A 15,508-nucleotide genomic window follows, 5' to 3' on the forward strand; every position below is an offset into this window, starting at 1 on the left:
ATGAGGCGGCGCTTGCGCCGTCGCTCTCGCAAAACGTCTCCTTCCCTCGATCAACTTTTTTTTCCCAGCGCGCGAGGGGGAGGGGGAAAGCGAGGGAGGGATTGGAATGGTGACGTGTTGGGCCGCCCTTCCTCCTTCCTGCCCCTCCCCCCCTCTCGCCAACAGTGAGTGACTCCCATCAGGGCTGAGCGAGAACGCTCGCGCCAGTCAGCACAGTGAGGAGCCCCGCGGCCGGCCGTCCACCCTCTCTCCCTTCCTCCTTCGCCGACAGCGTCTCGGCTGCCCGACGCACGCGCGCTCGCTCTACACAAGTGGCGGTTTGTGCGCGTGAGGCCGTATATTCCATCAGGCCCCGGAGGCTCGTGGCGGCGGCGGCAGTACCGCCGCCATTATATCACCAGAGCGCGGCAAGGAACCATCTTCCTCTTACCCCCCACCCTCCCGCGGCGTGCCTGGCCCGCGCAGCAGCAGCAGCAACTCCTCCTCCTCTTGCAGTGGGAACAAAGGAAAGAAGCAGGCGGCGGCAGCTGCTGCAGGAGCAGCAGCTCCGGGGCTCTCTTCCCGCTAGAGCCGGGATAGCGGCACCTCCTTTCCTCTTTGTCCCTTTTTCCGGCAAGTAGGAGTCTCGCGAAGACCGAACGAGCGGGTGAGTCGTGAGACAAATTTCCTTTCTCTTCCTTCCCTTCCTCCAAAAAACACCACCACCACCTCTAATTGGGGTGAGAGAGAGAGAGGAGGAACTAATGTCCTTTGTCTTGTCTTTTTTTTTACGCGCGAAATGGCGAGGAGAGAGCCCGCGTGGGCGGGGGCTGGTCGAGAGGACGGTGCTTCAGGGCTCTCGGCTTTTGTGTGGGCCGGGAAAAAGCGTGAGGAGAGTGAGAAGGTTCCATGTCTTGCCTTCCTCCACACAGGAAAAAAGGGGGAGGGGTGTGTGAGGACAAAGGCCCGCTGTGCCAACTTGGCTGTATGTCTTCGGGGGGGGGGGAGCCAGAGAGAGAGAATTCATTAAAATGAATCGCTGTCTTCACTACCATCACCACCGCCCAGATTTGTACATGGTGGGATTTGGTGGCAGGTTAAGGGATGGGGGTAAAGTAATTTAAACGGAAAGGGTGAGAAATAGCAGTGGAAGAAAGGCAAACAAAGAACTGGCAGGAGACAATGGACTTCCTCCTCATCCTGGCTTTTAGTGGGATCAAAGCTGCTTTCTCTTCTCCGCCCCCCCAAAACCCTCTTACTATTCATTCCTGTGGTGTCCAGACAGAGAGGGCTTTTCATAAGCCTTTGTGTATGTATGCGCGTGAGTTTATTTGTTGACCTGGCGGGTGGGGGCGATCGTATGGCCTTTTCAGGCTGGCTTGGCCTTGCCATGACTCAGTGATTTTATTTCATATGGCCCCCTCAGGCCTCGGTATGTGTTTGTCAGCTGGGTGGATGCGGGGTGGGGTGACAGCCGGGAGGTTTTCTCTGTCTCTGCATTCTCCCACCCCAATAGTTTTGCAAGAGGAGTTTGCCTCCACCACCGCCTGCCATTTTCTTCACAGGCTTTCATGTCCCTGAGTCCTTGGCGCTCTGGAGAGAGGATCTTTTTCCTCCCTCTCCCCCTCCTTTCTCCCCCCATGCTTTGAGAGCTGTTGGCAGCTTCCTTTCCTTTGTTTCTCTCACTTGGCTGGTTTCAGTTGTGCCACTCTGAAATGTCAATTTCTTGCTATTTTCTTGTCTCTTTCTCCCCTCTACTTCCATCAGCTTTTACATAAAAATAAGCCACTGCTGTTCTGTTTCATCCTGACACACATTCTAGTTTTTCTACGCTGTATTTCTCTGTGCCATAAGCACTATACATTTCCACCATTATAGTAGAATTCTTCCTTTGTTCCCTATTTAGATTATATTTTTGAAAATGCAAATTGTCATACATACACTAGTGGCTTGTAAAATTTGCTCATAGTAAACTTTTTCCTGTTGCTAATGTAAACCCTTCAAAGGTTTAATTACAGATTTGACATGTCATTGAGTTGATCATATTATGCATAGGTATGTTCTATGTCTGTAGCCATCACTTTGTACAAGCATTGGTGGAGCTAATACGGACTACTATAAAGGCAAGCTATGAAGCTGAACAAGGGCAGCTTTATTTTATGGTGTGCCATCTTTAGCTGGAGAGCAGTAACCAAAATAAGCATCTGGTACATATAGTTTGTAGCATGTGTTCAGGAGTGGCAGAATAGCAGTCATCTGGGCCCTGGTATCATTGTTCCTACTATGTAAATGTACTGCCTTCAAGTCAATTCCGATTTATGGCGACCCTATGAATAGGGTTTTCATGAGGCTGAGAGGCAGTGACTGGCCCAAGGTCACCTAGTGAGCTTCATGGCTATGTGGGGATTCGAATCCTGGTCTCCCAGGTTGTAGTCCAATACCTTAACCACTATACCACACTGGCTCATTGTTCCTACTACCCTTTCTCAAATAGTTAAAATTACTTTAATAAATTCTCCATTTAGTGATCAGCCTGTCCTGTTTCTCTTCATTGACGATCCTTTAGTCATGTTAATCTTTTGCTGTTTCAGTACTGGCTTGTGCAGGAGCTGGGCAGTCTTTGGAGATATAAATAGAAGCTGATTTCAGAGGCCCCTGTTGACAAGGTTTTGCCTGAGCCTTTAGCTCAGCCTGTCACATTGCAGCCTTGTGAGAAGCGGAAGCTAATGCACTCCCCCATGTGACCTTAGCTTCTGAGAAACATTAAAGCAAGCAAACGTGCATGTGATGGTATTAGAAGTGAGCATTCCAGTTAAAAATTAAAGGTATAAAGGAAGATAGATAGCTTTAGATTATGAAGTTCCATTCCAACTGGCACATGTAGACTACCTGAAAACAAAAGTTGTCTCTTATAAAAATGTTTGGCCATATATGGTTTGCACTTTCTATGCTAGTCATTTGCAGATGCAAACTATTTTTTCCACAATGATATTGTTGATGTCATCACAGGTTTTTTTTAATTGGATGGTGCAAATTTTACATACTAAAAATCTGAAAATGGCACAACTTGGCATTCATTGAGGACACTTTGTCTTAATGGAATTACACAGATTCTGTGTAAGAGATAGACGGACATGTCCATCAGTTAACTCAAGGGTCACATTAAATTAGTTTTACATAGTTCACACTTATTTGTGTATTTTACATTTGTTTTGAAAAACACATTGAATTTGTGAATACAAATTCTCCCAAACATGTTTCTTTTAAAATTACAAGCTGATTTCAGTGAGAAGGGTAGTGTTATGATAAAGGTATGGCTGGAAATCTGAGTTGTGATACTATTGGGCAAATCTTGTGTACTGTTTTTGGACATGGAACAGGCCCTCTCTTCTGTCCGCTTTGAGCATGTCTTTAAAGGGCTATATATACACATTCTGGAATAGTGACCCCTGTTGTGTGCATGGTACAAGACCTCGGGTCTCTTAGAGCAAGATAAACTCTGAAGCTATTATCAGTTGATTTTCTTATGTTTGAGATGAAATTGGCTACTGCAGTGAAAGAAGCTTAAGCAAAAAATGTATGCCTTCAAAATATGTAAATTCAAGCTTTGAATGTTTCATACTGTTTGACATGTTTGCTTTAAAACTGTACAGGACATCTTTGCATTTTATTCATTTCACAGATGTATATCCTGCTTTTCCACTGCTTGGGTATTCAAAGAGTTTTTCTTTCTAGTGGGTAACTATTACATTTTAATCCAATTAAAGTAGTGTGGTGGGAACAGAGGATTTGGAATCCATACCAAGTTCTTTATAGCAGCCTTGTATAGCTTATACGGTAATGAAGTTGAAGTGTTTATGTTGCTAAAAGTTGACTGCCATGGCATGCACAGATGAGGCGGCCTTTCCAAGTATGAGGTTGTGTACAGTTTATTTTGATAGTCACAGGATTTTGCTGAGCTGTTGTAAAATGAGTAACTTGTTTTAATGAATATATTAAGCAGACATTTTCTAAAATGCCTGCTTCAAGTGAACTTCTCATCTTAATGGCTTTGGTCTTGTTGAAGTAGTAAATGATATTGTATAAACGCACTTAAATACATGATTAGTTACCATGGTATTCTGCTCAAGTTGGTAAGGCCTTTTTCTGCATGATATCTCACTCCCACTGAGACTATTGTCCAATCTCTTTTGCTTCATAATTTGTATAAAAAACACTACCATGTCACTTAAGCCTAAAAATAGTCCCTAGGTTGCAAGACTTACTGATAGGTAATAACTAGAACTGACTTGTATTGAACAGACTTTAAGATTGAAAAGTTCAGGATGAGTTTGTGTACCTTTCAATGACAACTTAAAATCATAGTCAAAGGTTTTAAGGTTCAAGGTTTTATATTTACCATAAGGTAGCCTGTCCACACAAGCATCCATGAATGGTACAAGAGTATAGAAAAACTAAAATAGGCCTGCAAAATGTTTTGACTGTGTATTTTGTTCCTGGCATTATTTTTGTTGCATCCCACTTCTTAAGTGCAGCAGACAGCAAAACAGAGGAAATGTTCTCCTTCCTTTTATACATGCACTCACACACTCATTTCTCCACATTCCAATGAAGATAAACACAAATTCAGGCAGCCTTGCTGCATCAGGACCATGGTTCTAAATTAAATGAGCATCTGTATGTAGATGTGGTCGTTTAGCACTGAAGTGCTGTTGATGGAACATACAGTTGGATGTGATCTGCTACATGCTTACTAGAAAGCAGTGCAGTGTGGGTAGATTACATTGGTGCCTAGATGCACTTAGCATTTCTCTTTAAGTCTTTTAAGCTATGATGCAACATTCCCTTTTGCAGTAGAGCAATATGGGTGAGGGCTGAATTGGGGTTGCAGTATGTAAATCCAGTCTTCCCTCTCTAGGCCCTAGGCTGCAGATAATCAGTAGGTAAGCTGCTTACTTCTCTTCAGCCTAACTCCTAGCTTTAGCAATTGAGGTGGCATCCTGCTTATTCCTGCCAATTTAACAAGGTAAAGGGAGCACAAAGGTGGTTTTTGTCCTATCTGTTTTTGGAGACAGTAGAACCCTTTTTTAAAAAGGACGGGGAAACAGATTTTTTACTTCAGATCTTCTGTATGGACTGGTTTTCTTCAGTCCTGTCCTTTCCCCCTTTTTGACGGCCTGTTGCACACAGAACACCCACTTCGCAAATATGGGGGAAGATGCTATGTGATGTCAGCATATTTAATGTTTAGTTCATGTGAATTGTGATCGTATGCCAGCTTCTAATGTAATGTTTTTTCTTTACTTGCAGCACAAGATGGCTCAGGAGACCAACCAGACCCCAGGGCCCATGCTGTGTAGCACAGGATGTGGATTTTATGGGAATCCTAGAACAAATGGAATGTGTTCTGTCTGCTATAAAGAACATCTTCAAAGACAGCAAAACAGTGGCCGAATCAGTCCAATGGGTATGCTAAAATGCTATATGTGAATACTGTCAAATTTCAGAAATAAACATTTGAGTGAACATTTGCACCATTCCAGCTTTCCTCAACTTTGAAGCATTTTTGTGTTCTTTTAGAATCTGGATCAATTCTATTTAAAAAAATATGGAAGCATTTAGCAGCTGTAGCTTCGTTGTGTATTACAGATTTCACATTCCTAATGTGTTTGCTTATCTTTTTTTCTCTCTGTCTAGGAACATCAAGTGGTTCCAACAGCCCTACCTCAGACTCTGCATCTGTACAGAGAGCAGATACTAGTTTAAACAACTGTGAAGGTGCTGCTGGCAGCACATCTGACAAATCAAGGTAAGAGTAATATAGAGTAGTATAGACTCAGTGATACTGAGATGAGTTAATTCTCAGAGATTGTGTAAGGGAAACTCTAAACCTAATAGTATTACAAATAGTTTGTGTTATAGCTAGTTTATAGAGGAAATAACTATAGAGTTAGGTTGCAATCCAGTACATGTCTACTCAGAAGTAAGCAGCATTAGGTTCAATAGGACTTACTCCCGGGTAAGTGCATGTTGGATTACAGCCTTAGTTATTCCTGCAGTTAAAAAGATTTTGAACTTTACAATGACAGAATTGATGTAAATATCTTAGATTACTATAGAGTTAGATTACAAGGACACTTGGTTATTATAACCTGCTACATCAAAGTTTATCACCAGTAAGTTCAGTAATAGTTATCAAAAGGAGCTCCAGGTTTTTAAGTTTGAGCTTTATAAGATATTAGTCATCCTAATAGCACTAACAGATTGCTCTCATTTCACGGAATGCAAGCAGAAATGTGCCTGTTGCCGCCTTGCCTGTAACACAGCAAATGACAGAAATGAGCATTTCAAGAGAGGAGAAAGTAACTCCGAAAACAGAAACAACAGAGCCAGGTATGCCTTTCTTAAAGTCACTTAAGTGCAGTTAATTCAGTGGGACCTGGCAGGTGTAAACCTTTTGTAACCAATGAGAAACTATACTTTACTCTCTTTGGTATTTGGTTCTTCAAAGTTAAAAAACAAAACTGATAAGTAAAAGAACACATACGTACGAATCAATTTGGTCGCTATTTATAAAAAATCATCTAGGGGTTTTTATAAAGGGATTCAGATTGCTAGTCACTTTAGCAAAAATGAATTCAATAGTGGGAATACACCATTCTCTCTTTTTTTAAAGAAAAGGAATCCATGCAAAGTGTGTAATGTGCTTCAATTCTGCAGTACTTCAGCAGTTATCTGTCATTCATTATAAGTCCTCCCAAATTTCAGAAGTTGCTTTATATCACTGTGGGATCTAATGATCTTTCAGTCAAGTTTTTGGGATGTATCTTCATTTTTATATCCTTGTTTTGCTGATAAAACAATTTTGTATACAAACTTCACTGACACGATTATTTCTAAATATAAATTCAAAGTCCTTTTAATACAGAGAACTCTTGCACTGGCTGTCATTTATCATGCTGCGTATTTCCCCTGTAATACACGTTTAACACCTTAGAGAATGTAAGAACTCTTTAAAAGCAATTTGAAAATACTGCATAAGACTGCCAACATTGATATCAAAGAACTAAGACCTTGTTTACACACACAGAGCAGAATGAGTTGGTAGGATGGATGGTACTACTTGAGAGTGCATGTCAGTGACCACATTCTGAATGTTGTTCCCTATCTGTCTAAAATCTGCCAACAGCAGTCTAGTGGTACTGTCCATTCTATTTCTTCATTATCCTGCATGTGTAGCCAAAGCCTGAACTTTCTGGGGAGATTAGTTTCCTATTTTCATTAACCATCACTCCAAATGCATTTCATGCATTTATGGTGTTTTGAAAGAACGTCTTGTACTTGTAAAGGGTTTATGAAATACTTTCTAGATGCTGAACAAGTTCACAGGGTTGAAATGCATTTGGTATTTTACATTTTTTTTTGTATTAATTTACGTTCAATATATTCCCACTTAGGGAGGTGAAGGCCTAGGAAAATTGGGGGGGATAAAGTTTTTTCCTGTTTTTTCACTTTTTCAGGGGAAAAAACGGGGTATTTTCCAGGCCTTCAAATTTCTATTCCCACTGTTAAATGTATTTATGCTGAAGTGACTAGCAACATATTTACATTAATCGTTTGGATGAACTCTTCTTAAATAAGCTTTTTAAAGTAGTTTTTAATGTTTTTTAGTATTTGATTTTGTCTCCTTTCGTATTAGGAAGGTTTAAATCTTTCCCAGTAGTCTTTATCTCGCAGACATACAGTGTCATGAGATTTTATTCTAAATAAGGTGAATTTGGGCATGAGATCCCCACAGAATTAAGTGAAAAAGACCAGACCAGGCAGGTACAGCCATAATGGTGACCAGCTTTATAAATCTTTTATGAATATTTATGACAAATTTGCAGATAGAAGGCAAGCTGAAAGATAATTAAATTGCATAATTACTTCTATATATTGGAATATTGGGATGGCTTAGAGTCAAGTATCATGATGCATGTTAAAGGTCTGTGAATCTGAATAGGAGTAATAGAAGGACAATATTCTGTTACACAGACATGGACTGTGTATAGTCTCGTTCCCATCCTCCATGGACATGTAATGTTCTTTTTATTAAGCTTAATCTGTATTTTAAGTAAATGGATAATGCAGTAAATAAAAGAGCACACTGAAGAATAGATCCATTTTTGTAGATGTCTGTCTAAATAATTGGCAAAGGATCATTACCATTTTTACTGCATAGACATAGGAAAATTGTCTTATTGCTTTGTTATAGCTCTTCTGTTTATAATGGTAGTGCAGAAACTCTGAAAGTTGTAGTTACAGAAAGGTGAAAAAACACCACACGATGATGTTTGGGCCCCCAAAATGCTTTCTAGGTTGTCTTGAGCAGTTACAGACTGCTGCTGCAGCTGCTGTTTGAAAGTGATGTGATTACTGGGGAAGTCAAGGTATAGACTTTTGGCCAACATAGTTTTTTGTGTCATGGCATGGGTAGCTTGTTGCTGAAGGTTTAGAGTGAAACCACAACAGGAGACCATAAAATGCCCATTCAAAACCTTCTACATTCTACTATTTTGGAACCAGTACAGTAGGTTGTGGGTTCTACTTAATGCTTCCAAAGTTTCCCATCTGCTCCTTCCCCCAGCATTCTCTGTGTTCCATTCCACCCCCTCCCTGGGGAAAAAAACTCCAGACACTTTTCAGGGATCATAGCTGGCTATAGACAGGTGGAGGGGACAGAAAACTTTTCCTTCTCTTATGTTGTCTTAATTATAAGAACACCCATTACAGAATACTCTTAATCATGACCTAAATAACAGAAGAAGACAGGAAGGACATAATGTCCGAGGCAGTACTTTTAAGCCAGGTAGCATTAGATGTATTCAAGAACTTTTTTCCAAAATTTATTCAGTTGCTCTTTCTAGAAACAATCCCCTAACACTGAGGTGTGTAAAGGACAGAAATTTATGTATTTATTTATTCAGTTTATATCCTGCTCTTCCTCCTAGTAGGAGCCCAGGGTGGCAAGATGTAGCTCTTCCATTTACAATAGTAGTACAGAAACTCTGAAAGGTATACATAGTGATTAAGATGTGGAGATGAAAGAAGTAACAGTACTTCACTTCTAACCAGCTTTCTGTGGTTTTGTTCTTTCAGTTGTTACTCAACCAAGTCCTACAGTTAGTCAGCCTAGTACATCTCAGAATGAAGAGAAAACACCTGAAATGCCCAAACCAAAGAAGAACAGATGTTTTATGTGCAGAAAGAAGGTTGGCCTTACAGGTATGCTATATTCTGTTATCCACACTTAACCAGGCTTAAATCAAGTTACAACTGAGGATTTGCATACCTAGGAACTTTGTAAACATGTTGAAATGGCATATCTATATATGTGTGTTTGTGTTCAAGTTGTATTTTGTTGTCTTGACTTGAATGGTGAAACCTTCATTGTAAGTTTTTGTGCTTTTACAGGGTTTGACTGCCGATGTGGAAATCTGTTTTGTGGACTTCACCGTTATTCTGACAAGCACAATTGCCCATATGATTACAAAGCAGAAGCTGCAGCAAAAATCAGGAAAGAGAATCCAGTGGTTGTGGCTGAAAAAATCCAGAGAATATAAACTAACCTACTTGGTGAAAAGACTGACTTCCTTTGTTTTTATTTTAAAATATCCTAGGAAAACATTAAAGAGCAAGTGCATGGCCATTTTCCTTTGATGTTCTCCAGAGTTTTACTTTAGTCTGTCTTATTGATTGATACTTTAGGATGTTGTGGGTGTTACAGGCAGAATTGGATAGATACAGCCCTTTAAAATGTGTACATGCCCTCCCCAAAAAGAATTGAAAGAGTAAGACCTGTACTGAAAAACAGACATGCACAAAAGACAGTTGTCTAGTTCACATGTGCCAAACAGATGCATAAAATCTGCATGTTTGCAGCAGATTTGCCTTTTGGGAATGCAATTGAGGTATATCATCTTTGGATAGTGCTATGTGCCTGTTTGATTAAATGATACACCAGGAAAAATGAGTCTACTTTTTTACCATTGTTAAACTTTGTCCTCTTTAATTTCCACAATTCATTGTTTTGAAGCTGAGCTGCAGAGGAGCCATTTTATATATGAAAATGAGTGTTCAGGTGCCATAAGCTGCAGTTTAAGGTTACCTACTGAATGAAACCGAGAAATTTGAAGGGTGCAATCCTTGGAACTGAAGAAAATTGTTCTCAACTATTAAAAACTGGTTCCCAAAGGAAACGTCACTTTCAGAACTTTATGAACTAGCCTGCAACAGAAGATTTGTCTGCATCTTACTCTTATGTAGCTAATGAGTTTGTGTAGCACAATACCACAAGACTTGGTTTTACAGTTTACAAAGAAAATGCTACATTTTAAAATCAACTTAACCCCAGCAGCTCTTGTCAAGTAACATGCATCTGATGAACCTAGTTTGCAAATGTATTCAAGCATTTAATTTTTCATATACATCTTATGTTGAATGTGTTCTGGGTTCAAGAGAATGTTAGCTCTTAATTTTTATAGTTTTCAAATGTAGTGAGATTGCATCATTTTGCATGGAAAAAATCATACCCAATATGGCTGCTGTAGACTTAAAGTGGTACCTGGAACCACTCTGAGGGCTGCTTTATCATTTTAATAGTACTTGGGTGTAGGACTATAGTGTTCTTGGGTGTATTGCATGGGCTGCATTATCTACAGCATTGTACAATAACAACTCTAGAAAAGGCAGTATACTTCACTGATGCTTGTCTGGTAATATCACTTCTGTGTTATAATGGAAGATTTTTTTGTGATGTATGAAACTTGTGTTTTTTTATATAAACAAGTACAGTTTAGAGTAGTGTAGTGGTAATGCCTGTTCTCATCTGTAAATACTTGTGTAAACACAGGGCACTACTTCTGACTTCTATTGCAGTGTTCAGTCTTAATTTTTCTTCATTAAAAGCATCTGGGTTTTGCTTTAAACTTTGTCTTCAATTGAGTTATTAGATATACAGATGTGTACAGATAGTTCATATTTATGTATTGCACATAATCATGCTACCCAGCATCTATGCTATATTGTATTATGTAAATAATAAAATCATGTACAGAGGGATATAGTTCCTTTTTGTGATGGTTCCTTGGGTTTTTAAACAATTGATTGAATAATCTGAAGTGTGGGTGAAGGCATGGTTGCAACTGATTGTTCAGGATTTATTAGTTTTTAATTAATCCGTGAGTTCAACCGTTATAGCCTGTATGTTTCTCCCCTTGTTGGATTTTACTTATATTTACACTTCAGCTGATGAAGATTTGTTCAGGTGAGCAAAGCAATATGAGCTGGAATACAAACATGATTTTTGGACATATAACATCAACGTGATGCTTGAAAAAGGAAAACCTTTAAGGGTCTTAGGTGCTTTGATCTACAGACTCCTCCATTTGGAATCTCTTGTAACTGCTACCTTGCCAGTTCCGTGGCCACATTTACTGACATCAACCATGGGTGAATGCCTGAACGTGGACTTCAATTACTGTGCAATTAATGGGTTCCTTAATGATTCACATAAAGGAAGAGCAAGACAACATCTGTACAACTACTGAAGAAAAGGGCAGACATCTGCAGGTTTTTAAAAAGAACTTTAAAACAGGAGAGTGATAACTACTACCCTATATGAGTTGCTGCATTTGCGCACTCAACAGATGAGGATTACCTTTTTATGCAAATTATAAGCAATTTTAAAACTTGCTCCAGTTTGTTGTCACAAATCAGACACTATAAAGAACTCTTCCTACATTAATGAAGAACAGAACCTTTGGCCTGGTGGATATATGAGGTGAATGATAACAGGGTTGAGAGAGATTGAATAAGATAACATTCAGGAGTGCATCTTGAAAGAATCCTAAATGAATAGTACTACAACCCTGAAACATTCAAAATGAGATCAGCCATTGTTGGGTTGGGCGTTGCTGCTCTTACTGGATCAAACTGCAAAATTTATATGAAGATAAAAGAATAGTGCAGTAGTGAAGGATAGCTACAGCATAGCTGATAGCAATTGTTTATTGATAACTTGATAGAACAGTATCTAAAACTTGTTAGCCTTTTCCACCAGCCAGAAAATCCTTAGATAAAAGATTATCTGCAAGCCTAATGAAGCAAAAAAAGAAGTATATCACATCTGCCGCTGTTTTGACAATAAGCTTTGCAAAGCTGGCAGAGGAGTTACCTGACTTACCAGTCTGATCCATTTACAACCTTTTGCCCTTACAAGTAGCATGCCTAGGATATGATGTGAAAGGTAAAATACTGTTCTAGCCTAGAATCCTGTACACTGTTCAGTTCTGGATGCCTTAAAAGGAAAATGTTAATGCCTATACAGTATTGTCAAGGAACATGTTCCTTGGAGTATAGGAGCCATTCTGAACCACTTTTAGCAGCCTTTGAGAGTTCTTCACAGGAAAAGATGTGCCATTTGACCATAATGAATAACCTTTATTTTTTCTTATTACAGTTGTCAAGTGCAGTTACCCTGCGTGGGAGTACACTGCTTCCATGGGAGGAAATACCAATGCTATATGATGTGTGCAGATTTCCCCCTTGTTTTCAAATGGGGGGTGTTAAGAGCTTAGAGCAGTAAACAGCATACATTCCCCCAGTTCACTTTTCCAAATTCATGATTTTAATTCTCAATAACTTCTTTCAATTTCATGGCCTTTAAAAATTTATTGACATGAATGACAGTTGATAGGTTTTGTTTACTCTTATCTTGAAGGAAAACATGGAATGAGTGTGTATGTAGACCTCTGTCCCCTTCTGACTGGCAGTGACAGTAATTTACAATTCAATAAGATGCAAAAGGTTGTGGATATTCCCTGTCATAAGAGGTTTACTTACAAGAGAAGATTCTTGAAGCTAACCTGAAACTCCTGGCTTGCTTTCTTGCTGAAGTTGCAAATAAACATATTTCCTTGTGTGTGTGTGTTTAAAAACACATACTGGTTACAAATTTCACAAGGGGTGTGCTATTAATGACACTCTAATCAAAGCTTAGCTATATAACTGCCTTGCCTGTGACACTAGTTTGAGAACATACACTTTCTTTAGCAGAGGCCTAAAATTATCTTCAAACAGATGTGTTATAAAACAATGTTTACAGCTTATTACCTCTGTTGTTAAGATTAAATGCCACACATGTGCAGAGCTGGTGCTTAGCTCAGTGGTTCTTCCAGTATGACATTTGCTTTGTTTCCTGATGTAATTACCCCCTCCCCTGCCATATCTGTATGTGTAAAATATAAACATATGCCAGTACGGTCTTAATACCCATGGATGGGTAGATATTTAGTCATTGTCCACTGCAAAGTATCCACTGTGAAGAGAACATGTTTTCCCCCAATTTCTACTAGTTGGTACTATAGGTACTAAAAACAAAGGCAGCCTACCTATTTTTAACAATGGCTGTCTACATGAGTCATCTTACACCTGAGCCATATTTGACATCCTGTCTTGTGCAAAAAAAACAACAACTGAAGAGGCTGATGCATAACATAATTTTTCTTCCTAAACTTTTATTTTTGCGTAGTATCTCTTTGATTGTAAGTCTGAGGGCAGGGTCTATGTAATTTTTTTAATCTTTGTATACTGCCTAAAACATTTTTAGGAATTTTATGAATAAATACACTAGATTCAAGGTATTTTGTGAGATGCTCCCACAAGATGCAGTAATGGCCACCAGCTTGGACGGCTTTAAAAGAAGATTAGACAAATTCATGGAGGACAGGGCTATCAATGGCTACTAGCCATGATGGCTGTGCTCTGCCACCCTAGTCAGAGGCAGCATGCTTCTGAAAACCAGTTGCCGGAAGCCTCAGGAGGGGAGAGTGTTCTTGCACTCGGGTCCTGCTTGCGGGCTTCCCCCAGGCACCTGGTTGGCCACTGTGAGAACAGGATGCTGGACTAGATGGGCCACTGGCCTGATCCAGCAGGCTCTTCTTATGTTCTTATGTGGGTATTTAGTTTGATTCCTTGGCCACCACTTCTGAAGGACTGAATAAGGAATGATACTGGCATGAAAATTAACATAAAACCAATTTGGACATTAAAAAGTATTTTCAACCATTAAAATTCAGCCCAATTTGTTTTTTAAAAAGGCTTGTAGTTTCTGGAAAATGATAAAGCTTGAGACTTTTGGGGAAGATATTTCTGTTACTGCAGACCAGCCACTGAAATTGCCATTGGTTGTAATCTGCACTTGCTCTATTGATACAGTTTAAAGTGACACTTTATTCTCATTTTTAAAGTTAATGAGGAAATGTGGAGGACATCATTCATGGTTGTAAAGATTTGTAGAGTATGGAAACATAAGAAGAACATGAACTGATGAGTTAGAGGGCAACTAAAAAACTCAGCTCTCATTTTCAAATGTCATAAAGCCTGTTTATAAATACATTTACTTTTTACATATGTATTAGGGTTTAGGGTTTCTTTAGTCTGAAAGAGTTATCACAGAAAAAGAATCCAGTGCAGTATATCATTACAGAGAAGAAAATTACATTAGTTGTGTGCAACTAATGCATAGCTCACCAATGGGGCAGGTATACGTGCACCCACAAGGGTCTTTCCTGTTGCCCACAGGGCCTCCTTCCCTCCCCCCAAATTTAGGCTTAAAAGAAGCCTGTTGTAGCTAAGCAAAGTCTTTCTTCTCCCAAGCCTAATCGCAGTGGAGGGACAATTTCAGGATCTCTCCTCAGGTGTGACCTCCCTCCTATGCTGCAATCAGGCTTAAGTTGCAGTGTGTATATGGTGCTTGCAACAGTTTAGCCAGTTTGCAAATATGCCTATGTGTACACGTTAACTTTAGCCCTCTGGCTTGTGACTGTATTTCCAAAAACTACTGAAGAACCTGTGCTGCTGCCTGCACATCCTTGATACATGGAGGGCAAATGTTAACTTTTTTCAACCAATTTGGCAGGTGAATTTTTTCCTGGTGTGAAGGTAAGTGCTAACTTAAGAATGTGTCTCTGAATGTGTGTAGCTGCTTATCTGTAAGACTTTAACTGATATGTGTAGCTTCAGGATACATAAGACAACCTGTTGATGGTTTTTTCCCAATCAGCTTTAGGATAATGTATCTCTTGATGATAGATCTTAAACTTGCTTCAGAATGTATTGGGTTTGTGGCATTAATGGATAAATCTGAGTGGAAGATTAAAATGAGGAAGAATAAGGTCTGCTGCAAACAGTATATTGGGACAGCTGACCATCAGAATGGCTTTAGAATTGATAATGGCAATTTAGGCAGACAGCTGCTCCTTTAAATTGCTCTCCACAACAGCCTTTGTCAGGAGGCAAGCCATTTGTGTGCAACTGCCTGCATCAAGTCCATAGCCAGCCTAAAAAATTTGAGGGCACCAAAAAAATAGGGGGGGGACCAGCCTTTTTTTCAATCATAAATTTACGGGGGCAAGGCATCCCAGCCCCTTGTGTTGGACTTGAACCAGTGTTGGTTACCGTTAATACCTGAGCTACCTGCCTTTCA

At 39.7% G+C, this 15,508-nt stretch overlaps 1 protein-coding gene across 1 annotated transcript; it reads left to right on the forward strand.

Annotated features, from left to right (window-relative positions):
- The first annotated feature begins 64 nt into the window (after positions 1-64).
- ZFAND5 (zinc finger AN1-type containing 5) lies at positions 65-11,082 on the forward strand. The gene is made up of 6 exons (XM_061627958.1): positions 65-646; positions 5,290-5,446; positions 5,677-5,788; positions 6,272-6,372; positions 9,121-9,246; positions 9,436-11,082. The coding sequence occupies exons 2-6, from the start codon at positions 5,296-5,298 to the stop codon at positions 9,582-9,584; spliced, it is 639 nt and encodes a 212-aa protein (XP_061483942.1). The 5' UTR covers positions 65-646; positions 5,290-5,295; the 3' UTR covers positions 9,585-11,082.
- Positions 11,083-15,508: the final 4,426 nt, after the last annotated feature.

Source organism: Rhineura floridana, chromosome 1 (assembly GCF_030035675.1).
Source record: "Rhineura floridana isolate rRhiFlo1 chromosome 1, rRhiFlo1.hap2, whole genome shotgun sequence".
Lineage (NCBI taxonomy): Eukaryota > Metazoa > Chordata > Lepidosauria > Squamata > Rhineuridae > Rhineura > Rhineura floridana.

What these genes read in the sequence shown, in the direction of transcription:
- ZFAND5 (XM_061627958.1), top strand. Translation starts at nt 5,296, where the DNA reads ATGGCTCAGGAGACCAACCAGACCCCAGGGCCCATGCTGTGTAGCACA. An exon ending in TGGCCGAATCAGTCCAATGG is followed by an intron (nt 5,447 to 5,676) that starts GTATGCTAAAAT and finishes CTCTCTGTCTAG; the next exon opens with GAACATCAAGTGGTTCCAAC. An exon ending in AACAGAAACAACAGAGCCAG is followed by an intron (nt 6,373 to 9,120) that starts GTATGCCTTTCT and finishes TTGTTCTTTCAG; the next exon opens with TTGTTACTCAACCAAGTCCT.